The sequence below is a fragment of the Cnephaeus nilssonii genome (assembly GCF_951640355.1).
Source record: "Cnephaeus nilssonii genome assembly, chromosome: 7".
Lineage (NCBI taxonomy): Eukaryota > Metazoa > Chordata > Mammalia > Chiroptera > Vespertilionidae > Cnephaeus > Cnephaeus nilssonii.
Window position 1 is genome coordinate 93,922,898 of NC_137078.1, and position 13,771 is coordinate 93,936,668.

The 13,771-nt window shown below is 54.2% G+C and overlaps 1 protein-coding gene across 1 annotated transcript in view; it reads left to right on the top strand.

The window, feature by feature from the left end:
* Positions 1-12,938: 12,938 nt before the first annotated feature.
* Positions 12,939-13,771, top strand: part of PADI2 (peptidyl arginine deiminase 2) — a 49,773-nt gene continuing 48,940 nt past the window's right edge. Inside the window, exon 1 of the mRNA XM_079776235.1 lies at positions 12,939-13,113. Coding sequence (XP_079632361.1) covers positions 13,022-13,113 — 92 coding nt within the window. The 5' untranslated portion in view covers positions 12,939-13,021. The remainder of the gene's footprint in view (positions 13,114-13,771) is intronic.

Sequence of the window (13,771 nt, forward strand, 5' to 3'; positions counted from 1 at the left end):
ATTGGTTGCCTCCTGCACGTGCCCCAACCAGGGCCGGGGGTCGAGCTTGCAACCGAGGTACGTGCCCTTGACCAGAATCGAACCTGGGACCCTTCAGTCCACAGGCCGACGCTCTATCCACTGAGCCAAATTGGCTAGGGAAAATGTCACGCTTTTAAGGCACAGTGGAATGTGTCTCATCTTGTTATCGATTTAGATGGCAAAGCGTCAAGCTTATTATGCAATGACACTACATCTGTGCTAAGAGAAGACAGCACATGTGTGGGGCCACGGCACCTAAATACTTACTGCCTGGTGGCCTATGGAAAAGGTTGGCCGATCCCCGACCTTGGTCCATCTGTCTTCACAGCAGCCAAGGGCCTGGACTTCAAGTCTGACTTCATTGCATGCCGATGTCGGCATGGTTTCCATTCAAATACCAGCTCCAACGCTCAGCCTTTTATCTGCAACTGTGCATGGGCTCCCCACAAGTGCACTTGACTCTTTCCTCTTCACTCTGCCAACACCAGCCCTGCACTCGGCCCAGAGCCACCCCTGCCCCCTGCCCCCACCCCCAGCCAGCGCGGTCCTTTCTTGCCCAAACAGCCCGTCATTCTGCAAATATTTCCTGATTCCTCTTCTGTACCCAGCCCTCGGGAAGTTGACATTCGAGGAGGGTGGGGGCAATGCTTATGCGCCAGACCTGCCCCTGCCTTTCCCACCCACACACTCAGCCATCTTCCTGAAATTAATCACAGAATCTGCAAATGACAGGGTGTAAAACCAAAGGCTCCTCGGCTGGTGTGAATTATAGAACCACCGAGCTTTTAAGTCTTGGGTTAGTTAAGCTAAGAATGGAAGAAATGCAGGACGTTGGACCATTAAAATGTTAGGATTAGGAAATCTTCGGGTGTTGAATTGTTAAAAGCGAAAACATTAAAATGTTAAAGTGGTGGACTTGTTTAACCTGGGCATGCTAGAATCGCAGATTCTTACAACAATGGAATATCAGAGTGTCCTGGTGGAAGAGACCTTCTGGGTGGTCAGGAACCCACGTCCTACTTGGGACAGGAACCCCTTCCCGACCCCGGCAGCCTTCCTCTCCCTGTCTGACTTCGGTCCCAGGGTCTCATTGCCCAGTCACACTGTGAGCTGCCACCCTGAGCTGTCCAAGTCTCTAAGCCATAATCACGTGGTCCCCTCTGCCCGGCTCATCCTTCCCCTCTCTCTCACCTCCCTACCTCTCCCTCTTGACAGACTAGCCACCCATCAAGGGTCTCCCCAAATGTCACCTCCACCAGGATGTGCCCCTTCATTTTCCTGGGCAGAGGTCACAGCCCCCCCCGCCCCCCCCCCCCCCCCCGCTCTATCCTCAGGTTCATCTTAAGACTACAAGTCACTTTCATGCTCAGAGTTTCAACATCTGCAAAATGGCCAGAACGAAAGTAGCCCGTCCGAAAGGATTGCTGTGGGAATGAAATGAGAGAAGGCGGAAAACACGTAGGCCACACCTAACATTAGCTGAAGCTCCCAGGACACTCTGGCTCCAGAGCCCTTGCTGGGTGCTCCAGGCACACCCCTCCAGGGGCAAAAGCAGAATCGATTGAACACGGTGTTGAGCCTGAGCCCAGGAAGAAGAGAAGTGTGCACCTGGCAGGGAGGTGCCTTGCCAGGAACCATTTAGATGGAGGTGGCAGATGAAGGTCAAGTATGGGGTGAGGCTAGCATGTGATTTCACCCCAGCATTGGAAGAGTGACAGGTTAGAGGGCAGGGCTGGGGTGGGAATGGAGGAGTGTTTTGAGCAGATCTGGCTAGAAATGCCTGGGGGTGCTCACCTGTCCCCTGTGAGCTCCCCACAGACACCTCCCCCTTTCTAAACAAAAGTTATGACTGGATCATCCCTGTGGTTCTTTTTCTTTTAAAAAAAATCTTTTTATTGATTTTATAGAGAGAGGAAGGGAGAGGGAAGGAGAAAGAGAGAAACATCAATGTGAGAGAGAAACAATGATCTGCTGCCTCCTATACATACCACAACGGGAGATCAAACCCCAGGCATGTGCCATGACCAGGAATTGAACCGGCGACCTTCTGAAGCATGGAAGGACATTCAAGCCACACCGACCAGGGCCCTTGTGATTCTTATTACAATCACAAGATGCCCTTCAGCAATAACCATCAGGAAACTTTGGGGGGTGGGAAGCTTTATGACCTGCAGGGCCTGGAGACTCCATGGCAGGCCTGGGCCACACAGCGAGCTCACAGGTGCAGACAGCGCACATGGGTCAGGGGTCTGCTTTCACGGGGGTGGAGGTCGGGGTGGGGGCTAGGGTTTCACAGGCCCACTATTGGTGAATGGAAAGCATACGAGTGGGAGTTTAAAGTGCAGGAAGAGAACAGAACAAGTAGCCCAGACGGTCAGTGGTGGAACCAACCACGATTTCTGAAACAGAGAAGCCTCAATGCCAGAGGCCCTGGCTCTTGACCGAGCCCTGTGGCTGGCCCGGGCTTTAATCAGGATGCGTGGCTGTCATTGAAGTGGCCGCGCTCAGAGCTTCAGCCACCACTTGCTTTACAAAAAGGAGGAAACCCACCAGCCAGGGCTACACCACGGGGTCAGTCAACTAGCCTGGTGGGGTGTTAATGGTGTTAAGGTTTTAGCTCTGACAGAGGCACCACAGCAAGCAAGGCAAGGAACCGTGCACTTATTGAGCACTTACTGTATGCCCAGTGCTATGTTAAAGATTTGCTATGGGCTGGTTTGGTTACCATCAGGCCCACTGTTCCGATTGAAAGCGTAACAGGAGAGTTACAAATCCAACTTTGTGCCGAAACCGGTTTGGCTCAGTGGATAGAGCATCAGTCTGCAGACTGAAGGGTCCCAGGTTCGATTCCGGTCAAGGACATGTACATTGGTTGCGGGCACATCCCCGGTGGGGGTTGTGCAGGAGGCAGCTGGTTGATGTTTCTCTCTCATCGATGTTTCTAGCTCTCTCTCCCTTCCTCTCTGTAAAAAATCAATAAAATATATTTTTAAAAAAATCCAACTTTGCTGTGTGACCTTAAGCAGGTCATGCCCCTCTCTGAGCCTCAGTTTCCTTATCTGTAACACAGGGATAACAATATTAGGCTCAACCAAATAAATGTATCAACCTTTGACAAAAAGGGCAATTTCACATAGTTCGACCTGAAATCTACAATCTACCCTGATAAGTTACTGGGAAGATTAAATGAATAAATTCATCTAATTTCCTTGGCCTAGTGTCTGGCACATAGTCAGTGCTCAGTAAACAGTAGCTCGTCTGATTTAATTGTTCTCCTTGTTCTCATGACAACATTGAAGCTCAGAGAGGTTAAGGAACTTGTCCCAGGCCACCCAGCTGGCAGGCACCAGAGCAGATTCAAACCCAGAAGCAAACTCACTCCCCTCTGGAGCGGGTGGGACAGGGAGCAATGCCCAAGTCTTCTTTGCACACCTGCTAGCTGGATCCTGGGGCTGGGCCCACGCTACCTGAATCACAACCGGCTGAGGCTGAGAAACAGGTGACTACCCAACCTTGAGGGCACCCTGGAAGGGCGGGGGGGGGGAGGTTCGGGTCAGGAGAACTCAGCCGGCAGGGATGAAGGGAGAGTTGGGGTCAAGGTCAGAGCCGGCTACAAGCTTTTCTAGACTCATCTTCCTTTCCTGGCACAAAGAGCATGACTCTGTACGTGGGAGTCTGGGAGAGTGAGTCCGTGTCTGTACGCACATGTGTGTAGGTGTGTGCTGCCTTGTGGAAGGGGCCTGGGTGGGCGGGGCATGAACATATGCATGAGCCTGTGGGTGTGAGATGTGTGTTTCTCCTGCGTGTTTCGTGTGTGTGTGTGTGTGTGTGTGTGTTTGGTGTGTAGGGCGTGTGGGGCTATGATGGCAGGTCTGAGGCACAGAAGGCCTGGGTCTGAACCCTGACTCTGCCACTTGCCAGCCGTGTGACCTTGGGCAGGTTGCTGTCAAGTAAAACCCAACAATCCCAGACATGGAAGGAGAGAGATGGTTTCAAAAGGATTATTGCCCCTCTGTCCAGGGAAAGGGTTCCACTTTGAGGGACCTGACTTCACAAAAACTGAGTCCCTGAACCCCGACCCCAACTACCTTGGGGAGAAGAGGTCCCAAAAGCTAAAGGAAGGCGCTAAGTGAGGTTAGACAGAGACAGAAGTCGTCCCTGATCTCTCAGGATCATGCGGGCTGACACACATGTGCGCACAGGCACGGACTCCTCTCCCAGACTCCCACGTACAGAGTCATGCTCTTTGTGCCAGGAAAGGAAACTGAGTCAGAAAAGCTTGTAGCCGGCTCTGACCTTGACCCCACTCTCCCTTCATCCCTGCCGCTGAGTTCTCCTGACCCCCTCTCCTCCATGCTCTTCCAAGGTGCCCTCAGGTGAGAAAGCCTCCAGCCTCCTTGCTGCGAAGACGGGTATCTTGCGCCACCTTGTGGTCACCACCTCTTCCATCACCCACCACCTTTTCCTTCTGTATCTTCTTGCCATTGACCCACGAATGCCCTCTGAGAACTCCAGAGGAATTCCAGTCTCTTCACCACATATTTACCTCCCGTGCCCAGGCAGCACGGCTCACCCCAGGAGAGACTATTGTGAGCAAGGTGGCCACAGTCCCTGCCGCACAGAGCAGAAGAGTCTGGACCAGCACTTCCGATAGAAATATAACAAGCCACAATGCACACCTCATGTGGACTTTTACATTTTCTAGCAGCCACGTATTTTAATAAAAAATTATCAGGTAGAATTGATTTAAATAAATTTTAATTCAACCCAATAAATCCAAAATATTATCATTTCAACCCGTAGTCAATATTTTTTCAAGTACCTTTTTTTTTTTTTTTTTTGCATATTAATTCTTCAAAGTGAGTGTGTTTTATACTTACCGCGCGTCTCAGTTTGGACCAACCACATTCCGAGGGCTCAGGGGCCTCGTGTGGCAGCAGCTATATTATTGGAGCACGGCTATGTTTAACGTAGTACCAGGCATACAGTAAGTGCTCAATAAGTGCACGGCTCTGCACAGACTTACTCTGGCCTCTAGGCAGCCCTTCAGAGACTTGGCCCATGACGTCTTATTTGAGATTCCCCTTTGCAGCTTTGCTTTGGGCCGTGGAGTAGTTAAGAAGCAAAGTTTTGCCCTCCCACTGAGCTGGGTTTGAACCTCTGTGGCCAGGAATAAGAAGCTGGGCAAGTCATTTTACTCTCTGAAATGTCAAATGAGGATAACAGACGTGCTAACCTCTGGGATTGTAGCAAGGAACGTGGCAGGAAGTAAATGCTCCATAAATGGTAACCTGGCGAGCCACAGCCTGAACCCACTTTTCGGCACTGTGATGGTTAACTTCATGTATAACCTCATGTAGGCGATGGCACCCAGTTGTTTAGCCGAACACCAGACTGGATGCTGCTGTGAAGGGATTTTTTAGGCATGATTCACATTGGAATCAGCAGACTCTGAGTAAAGCTGATGGGCCTCCAGACCAAGGGTGGGCCTTGCCCAATCAGTTGAAGGCCTTAAGAGCAAAGACTCAGGTTTCCAGAAGAAATTCTGCCTCACAAATGCAACATAGAAGCCCGGCTTGAGTTTCTAGCCTGTAGATTTCAGACTCTAGACCAGGTGTCCTCAAACTACGGCCCGCGGGCCACATGCGGGTGTTTTTGCCGTTTTGGTTTTTTACTTCAAAATAAGATATGTGCAGTGTGCATAGGAATTTGTTCATAGTTTTTTTTAAACTATAGTCCGGCCCTCCAACGGTCTGAGGGACAGTGAACTGGCCCCCTGTTTAAAAAGTTTGAGGACCCCTGCTCTAGACTATAACATCAACTCTTCCCTACTTTCCAGATATGGGGAGAGTGGGAGGGAAGGAGGAAGGGAGAGAGGGAGGGAGGAAGGGAGAGAGGGAGGGAGGGAGGGAGAGAGGGAGGGAGGGAGGGAGGGAAAAGGATCCGTCTCTGTAGGTGATGGTAGCCATGGAGGCTTTGAAGGGTGAGGACAGAGCAGGACACACCTCTGGTATGACTACATTGCTCACTCTGCATACATGCAACAGGCAGCCCTCCCCTCCTGCTAAGGGAAAGGTGCTGCAGGACAGAGGGCTGAGGCAGGAGTGGAGGTAACAAAAACAGACAAACAGAAGAAGTAGAATTAATGCCCCCATCCCAGAGCCCCTCGGTCTCCAGCTGGCCAGAGACCCTGGGATCAGAGGGTGGGCTTTGCTGGGAGAAGGGGCTGTGAGGGTGCAAGGAAAGGCCTGGGTGTGGGAGCCGCTCTGAGGGCAGGCCTGCCAGGGGTCCTGGGACTGCAGAGTCGGGATGTGGGGAGGTTCCTGGGCACAGAACGGCTGCTTTGGGGATGGATGGCCCAGGCCCCCAACACCTCACCAGTCTGTCGTTCTACCAGAATTCCTGTCAAGGTCAGCTCCACACGGCAGCCAGGGAGATTTTCCTAAAGCGCAGGTGGGCGAAAAGGTGCACGTACGAAGCCTGACCAGCTCAGGGGAGGCCTGCATGGCGGGCCTCACGAACGCAGAGACCCAAAGCAAGCACATAGGGTGGTCTGAACATAAACATTCCCAACTAAAATCGGGTCATGGCAGAAGTCACATGGAGGCCTTTAGCTTCCTTAACAAAGCTCAGTCTTTGCCTTAATCCAGCCTGTCTGTTGTCTTTTTTCCATCTGGGATAACAGGCCTTTGAAATGCCTCAGGACACCACAGAACTCCTCATTGTTGTCTTGTTCCCTGAATACCATCTCCATGTGCTGTAAAAGAAGTATGTGTCTCTCCGTTTCACTGGGGATCCAATCCCAGAGATCTCCTCACTTTGCTTTCTCTGCCCCCTCAGCCTACCCCCCGTGGATTTCATGTAACCCTCCTTTCTCTCCTCCTTTGATTCTAATGTATAAAATAAGCTGCAAAAATCCATTCTCCAGGGCCTTCTCTCAATCCATTTAGATTGTGCTTCTCAGGAGTTGTCATCAGTTTGGCTCGAATAAACTCATAAAAATTCTCTACGGGTTTGGACATTTCTTACATCAGTACAACCATCACCTGCGTCATTGCCATGTTTCAAGGTCATTCCGAGGCTTTCCTGTGAACTTAAGATAAAGCCAAACGTTGTTCATATGACTTACAAGGCATTACGTGACCTGACCATGGCCAGGCCAGCCTCTCTCCCCCATCCTGCCTCATGGCTCTCCACTCTGCTTCCCTACCTCCCCCCACTCCCACCCCCACCCCCTTCCCTGGCCAGGTGGAACTCATCTGGCTTTTGCACATGCAGTTCCCTCTGGAACATTCTCATCTCCCTTCCCCGAGCTCAGCCCATCCTCCAGGTCTCACCTTAGACACCAGCCCCCTCCCCTCATTCTACATGGCAGCCCTCCTCCCCTCTTCTGGGTCCCAAGGCCCTGGACCCTCCAGAACTTCTATATAGGAGGGTGTTAGGCACGACCATGTGATCGGGTGGCATTGGGGGGCCTAATGGTGGTCACAGGGCACTCCCCTCTGCCCACCCTCCCCGCCCCAAAATGACCACAGCTTTACTGAGGCTGCCTGTTTTCACATCTGTCCCCCTGGTGCCTGGTCCAGCCTGGCACACAGTGGTACTTACTCCATAGCATCCTCTCCTGCCCTGCTTCCCTTCCTTTGCTGTTGGGCTGGGTGACCTGGCACAGCCCCTTCCCCTTGCTGAGTCTCCTTGGCTAATTAGAACCTTGCTTGGACTTGCAAACTCTGTGAAGTTCTGGACAATATGAAGGGGATGATGACGGCACCCTAGGAATGCATGCTCAGAACACATTGTGGAGGTTTTTTAAATCCTAATATATAAAAAGCCAGGGGCTGTCACAAGCGAAACAACCAGATGGACGACCAAAGACAGGCTGCGTGGGGCAACAAGGCCAGCAGGGGGGTTAGTGAGGGACAACCAAATGACTGAACAGCAGGCTGCATGGGGCAACCAGGCTGGCAGGGGGAGGGGGCAGTTGGGGGTGACCAGGCCAGTGGGGGGGGGGCAGTTGGGGGAGACCAGGCCAGCAGGGGGGGAAGTTGGGGGTGACCAGGCCAGCAGGGGGGAGCAGTTGGGGGAGACCAGGCCATCAGGCGGGGCAGTTAGGGGTGATCAGGCTGGCAGGGGGGGGGAAGTTAGGGGCAATCAGGCAGGCAGGCAGGTGAGCAGTTAGGAGCCAGCAGTCCCGGATTGTGAGAGGGATGTCCGACTGCCAGTTTAGGCCCGATCCCCAGGATAGACCCTAAACCGGCAGTCAGACATCTCCTGAGGGGTCCCAGATTAGAGAGGGTGCAGTCTGGGCTGAGGGGACCCCCACCCCTGTGGATGAATTTCGTGCACCGGGCCTCTAGTATGTTATAAAATAGCATGTCAAACCAGAAGCTTATTTTTACAAAAATTTTAAATAACTGTACATATGTGTAGAAAATAATTACCATTCATTGGGACTGAGTCTATGCCAGGCCCTGATACGCTGAGCGTTATCCTGTTATTCCTTCCCTCTGGGGGGCTGGGTGCTGCTATGACAGCAGTCCCCCTTACCCACAGTGTGGTTTTCCACAGTTTCAGTTGCCCGAGGTCAACCATGGTCCAAAAATATTAAATGAAAAATTTCAGAAATAAACAATTCATAAGTTTTAAATTGTGCCCTATTCTGAGTAGTCAGGGGACCAGTCTGCCATCCACAAATATGCCTTTTTGGGCATATTTGAGCTGGTTATTTTTAAGAAACAAGAGACTTGGGAAAGACCTTTGACCTTTCCCCTAAGTGCCTAAAAGAATCGAGCTAGAGGACTGCTTCAGGGAGGGAGCTATAATCACAGATCGTTACAGTTTCAGATGAACTAGGAGTGATAGGGAGGTACCTAGGAAAGCCTGCTTGATCAAAACCCTCCTTGTGTCCCATTATTAAAGACGGCCCAGCAAACATGTGTGTACCAAACATGTGCTTCTCTCTCTCCATGTGAATTGCCTTCCTGCCCTTTGGAGTCCCAAACCACTGTCCTACCCCTTTCTCCCTAGATCAAGATGGCATTTAAGCCTCAACTGCCCCATTTGTCCTGGGGCCCCAGATCCTTTTTTTTTTTTTTTAATATATTTTATTGATTTTTTACCGAGAGGAAGGAAGAGGGATAGAGAGTTAGAAATATCAATGAGAGAGAAACATCGATCAGCTGCCTCCTGCACACCCCCCACTGGGGATGTGCCCGCAACCAAGGTACATGCCCTTGACCGGAATCGAACCCAGGACCCTTCAGTCCGCAGGCCGACGCTCTATCCACTGAGCCAAACCGGTTTCGGCCCCAGATTCTTATGGGACCTCCATATGTACATACGTAATTAAATTTAGTTATTTTCTCCTGGTGATCTACCTCATGTCAATTTGATCATTAGACCAGCCAGAAGAACTAAGAGGGGAATTTTCCCTGCCCCACGGTAGCAAGATGAAATTTCATGCCCTCCCGCTCTGTCCTGCCTGGGATGGGAATCATCCCTTCGTCCATAGCATCCGTGCTGTACAGGGTACCTGCCTGTTAGTCCTTTAGTAGCCGGCTCCATTGTCAGATTGACTGTCGCAGTATCACAGTGCTTGTGTTCAAGTAACCCTTATTGTACTTAATAAAATCACATTCACATAACTTTTATTACAGCTTATTGTTATAATTGTCCTATTTCATTAGTTACTGTTGTTCATCTCTTACTGTGCCTAATTTATGAATTAAACTTTATCCCAAGTATGTGTGTATGTAGAGGAAAAAAACATAGTATACAGAGGGTTTGGTACTACCCATGTTTTCAAGTGTCCCCGGGGGGTCTTGGAACATATACCCCACAGGTAAGCGGGCACTACTGTATCTCCTATATGAAGGAACCAGCCGAGGCCCAGAGAGGCCCCCCAGCCGGTTAGGGGCAGAGCCGGACTTGACCCCAGGTTAGCCAAGTCCAAAGGCCATGTAAGCGCTTTACCACCAGGCTGCTGGTGCCTCTGCACAAACTGGGGATAATAATAGCTCCCGCCTCACAGGGTTGTTGGGAGGATTAAATGAGCTAAGAGGTGCGAAGCCCTGGGATCAGCTCCTGGCACAGCCTGCGGGCCCAGTAGGTGTGGTCCCCCACAGCCCCCTTGCACTGGCACTGCCTCCAGGCCGGCAGCCCTGCGAGGAGGTCATTCTCAAAGAAGGAGGTCGTTCTCAAAGGCATTAGCAGTGATCATCTGGGGTCACGGGGAAGGAGATTGTTAATGTTCCCAGTGGTCAGGTATTACTTGTGTATTTCTTTCTCTTTAAAGTCTCGCTCATATGCTGCCCTCGGCGAGCTGTCAGGCTCCTCAAGGCCGGCCCGGGAGATGTCTGAGTCACCTCGCCGGTTCCCCCGAGGCCTGGCACAGAGAGACCCCAGTCAAGGGTCCTAAGAGCCCCTCCCAGCCCAGGTTCTCTGGTCACGGGCCTGGCAGGAGCCAGAGTTGGGGGTTTGGGGTGCAGATCAGTGCCAGGAGCCGGCCCAAGCTAAGCCTGCCCTTGGCTGGCATTCCCCAAAAGGCACCATGAGATCATGGGATGCCTCGGGGTTCTTCCGGGCCCCAGGGGAGCTGTGGGAGCAGCCTGATGCCTGAGACCTCCGGCCCCGAATCCACCAACAGCTGTGGCCACTTCAGCTATTTTAAACCCTTGGGCACCAGGAGGCTCCCCTCGCACCAGTGAGCCCTTTGGCCGACATCAAGGGCCCTGAGCCAGGGGCAGAGCTGAGGGTGGGTCGGCAGGGCCAGGCTGGATTGTAAAGGAGAGGAAAATTTCTTTCTTTTGAGCTCTCCCCTTTTGGCCAGACACTGCACTGGTGTTTGCATAGATTGTCTCATTTGATGTCACCCTTACATCGATGCCGAGAGACCAGTTGTTCACAGATGAGGAAAGTGAGGCGGCGAATGGCAGGGTGAATTGTCTGAGGCTCCGCAAAGCCTAGAGCTTCCTCACCTACCAATCAGGAGACAACATTCCTCCTCTGTTCTTACCGCCTTGCGTCCCTCTGCCCTCCCCCGCCGCCCCCCCTCCCCCGCCACGTCTGTGCAAGTTGCTACCCTGGCTCGGCCACTGTAAGGAGTCATGAGGCTGAGGGCAAATTCCTTAACCTTTCCGGGGCTCACCTGCTTGTCTGTGAAGTGGCAGGGTTATTGGGAGGGCGTAATGATCTCATTCCAATACGTGAAAAGTGCGCGGCTCACAGGAAGAATGCAACAAGGCTTACCTTCCTCATTCCCTCCTGGCAATCACCTGTCTATCCCTACCCCGCTCCTGCTGTGACCTGCCCGGGCTGGGCTTCCGTGGGAGTGCAATGTTCCTCCCCGACTGTGGGCCCCACTTTCCCAGTGGGTGAAATAAGGGTGTCATGCTCTATGACCCCCAGGAAAGTGGGAACCCTGGCATCTACCCAGTATCTGCCACACAGTAATTCCTGGCAGAGGGGTGCCCAGACAGGAGCTCACGTCAAAGGCCTCAAAGTGAGCTCTGAGCTGCACCTCTTTTTCCTCTTTGACAGGTGGCCACCAGCTAGCTGTCTCCTTATTGGATGATGCCCTCCAGAGCCCATCAGAAGCTACCTGTGTCTGTGTGCCTTTGGGGTAGAGATGGAGTGGGGGGTGGGGGCTGGGGGGTGGGGAGAGAGACACACGTGCCTCCCTAGCCTCACTCAGGCTTTTCCCCTTCCCCACCCACATTCCTCCCAGATCCTGGCCACCCCGGAGCAGCTGGGCTCCTCACCATCTCCTAACTTGGGCTTCTCGAGGAGGCTGAGGAGGCCGCTGGCGTCAGGGGTGTGTCTGAGCTCTTCACCCTCTGAGCCTCCCCCCTTCAGGGCTCCCATCCTCCCAGCAGACCTTCTCAGACATTCATCCCCTCCAACCTGTCCCTCCCCTCTTATAGCCCATTCACACACACACCCCTCGGCTCCCGTCCCCAGCTAGGATTTGCTCACACGTGGCTGAATTATTTCAACAGACTTGGCGTCAGGGCTGGAGGGCCTGGGACAGGGGTGGGGGCTGGACTGGATGTCCTCCTGCACCTCAGCCTCCACAAGACACAAAACTGGTGTCGGCAGCGGCACCTCTGGCACCCCCCTTTGCCCAGTGGCCCGGCCAGAACGGCGCCCCCTCACTGTCCCTCCACTGGAGCATCAAGATTTCAGCTCACAAACACTGGCCAGATCAATCCCTCTCTCTCCAGCCCTCACGCAGCCCCAGCGGGGGTCTTCACTGGCCCTCCCCAGGGCACCTCCATGCACCGCAGCCAGAATGGCCCCTTTTACCTCCACACCTGACCACGCCTCGCCAAGCCCAGGTTCCCATCGCCCACCCACCAATGCATTGGCTTGGCAATGTGGCCCTGTAGGCTGCTGGGCCCCACTCCCCATTCTCCCCGATCTGATGGTTGCGGGGTGGAGGAGGTGTCACGCTGTATCTGACTTCCTGCCTCTGCTCAGGCAGCTCCCTCTCTTCACTTCCCTACTTTGCAAAGGCCTCCTTTCAAAAGGCTCCGGTCCCGGACACCAGGCCAGGTTAGAGCACCCACTCCTCTGGGCTCCCACCACCTTCTGTCCTCGCCCCTGGGGCAGCTCCGCATTCGCGTTATCTACCCCGCAAGGCTGGGGGCGCCCGGAGGAGGTCCTGAGCCCGCATCCCGGCGCCCAGCAGCTGGGAGCCCACCGAGAGTGTGCTGAATGAATGACTGAGTCAGCCACGAAAGGAGAAAATTGGTCTCAGCTGATCTCCGCGCTGCCACCAGGGGGACGCGGAGGAGCTGAGGGCGTGGCCATGGCTGACTGACGGGCCCTCAGCCCAACGGAGAGGAGCCAGCAGACCGCCCCGCCCCCGCCCCGCCCACCGGCGGCCGAATAAGGGTGCGCGGAGCAGCGGCCCGCGCCGGCGGCTGCAGCGGCTCACCTGCGCCAGGTGCTTCAGGCGGCGGACCGGCGAGCACCGCACCGGGCCGGCACTGCGGGGAAGATGCTGCGCGAGCGGACGGTGCGGCTGCAGTATGGGAGCCGCGTGGAGGCCGTGTACGTGCTGGGCACGTACCTCTGGACCGACGTCTACAGGTGAGCAGGTCCCGCGTCTGCCCGACCACCTCGGACCCGGGCCTCGCGGGAGATCTCGGCCCCAGATATCCCGATACCCTCCCGGGACTCGGGACTCGGGACTCGGGACCGGACAGCCTTGCTCCAGCCTGAGTTGCCCTTCATCCCGCGCCCAGGAAACCTAGGAACCTCACCCAGAAACCTGACAGCCCCAAACCTTGTATCAGCCTCCCCGAAATCCTGAGAGCCTCCTAGACACCCCAGCACAGCCCCAGCGCCCTCACTGCCTCTTTCCCAGGCCCCCTCCTCTGCACCCCAGTCTTCGGCCCTCTCCAGCACCCCCTCAGCCTTCCCGCCTTCCTCTCCCCTTTCACTTCCCCACTCTCCCCTCAAAACTGCCCTTCTCCCTTATGCCCCCCTTTTCCTTCAGCCCCTCCACCTCAGCCCAGCCCCTCACCCACTCCCAGCTCAGCTGAGCTTCCTCTGGGATTTGCTGGGGAGCTAGCTGCCCTGGGGCGGCCTCTGGCCCTGGGGGGTGCTCAGGCTCCGATTTCACCCTGTGGGGGCTGCTGTCCTTGGGCACTGGCTGTGGGCTCCATGTCCCCAAATGCCTTCCCTTGACTTCACCCTGGGGTCCAGGAGGGACCTTGTCCCACCCGGCTGAGGGTGCGGAGGTGGG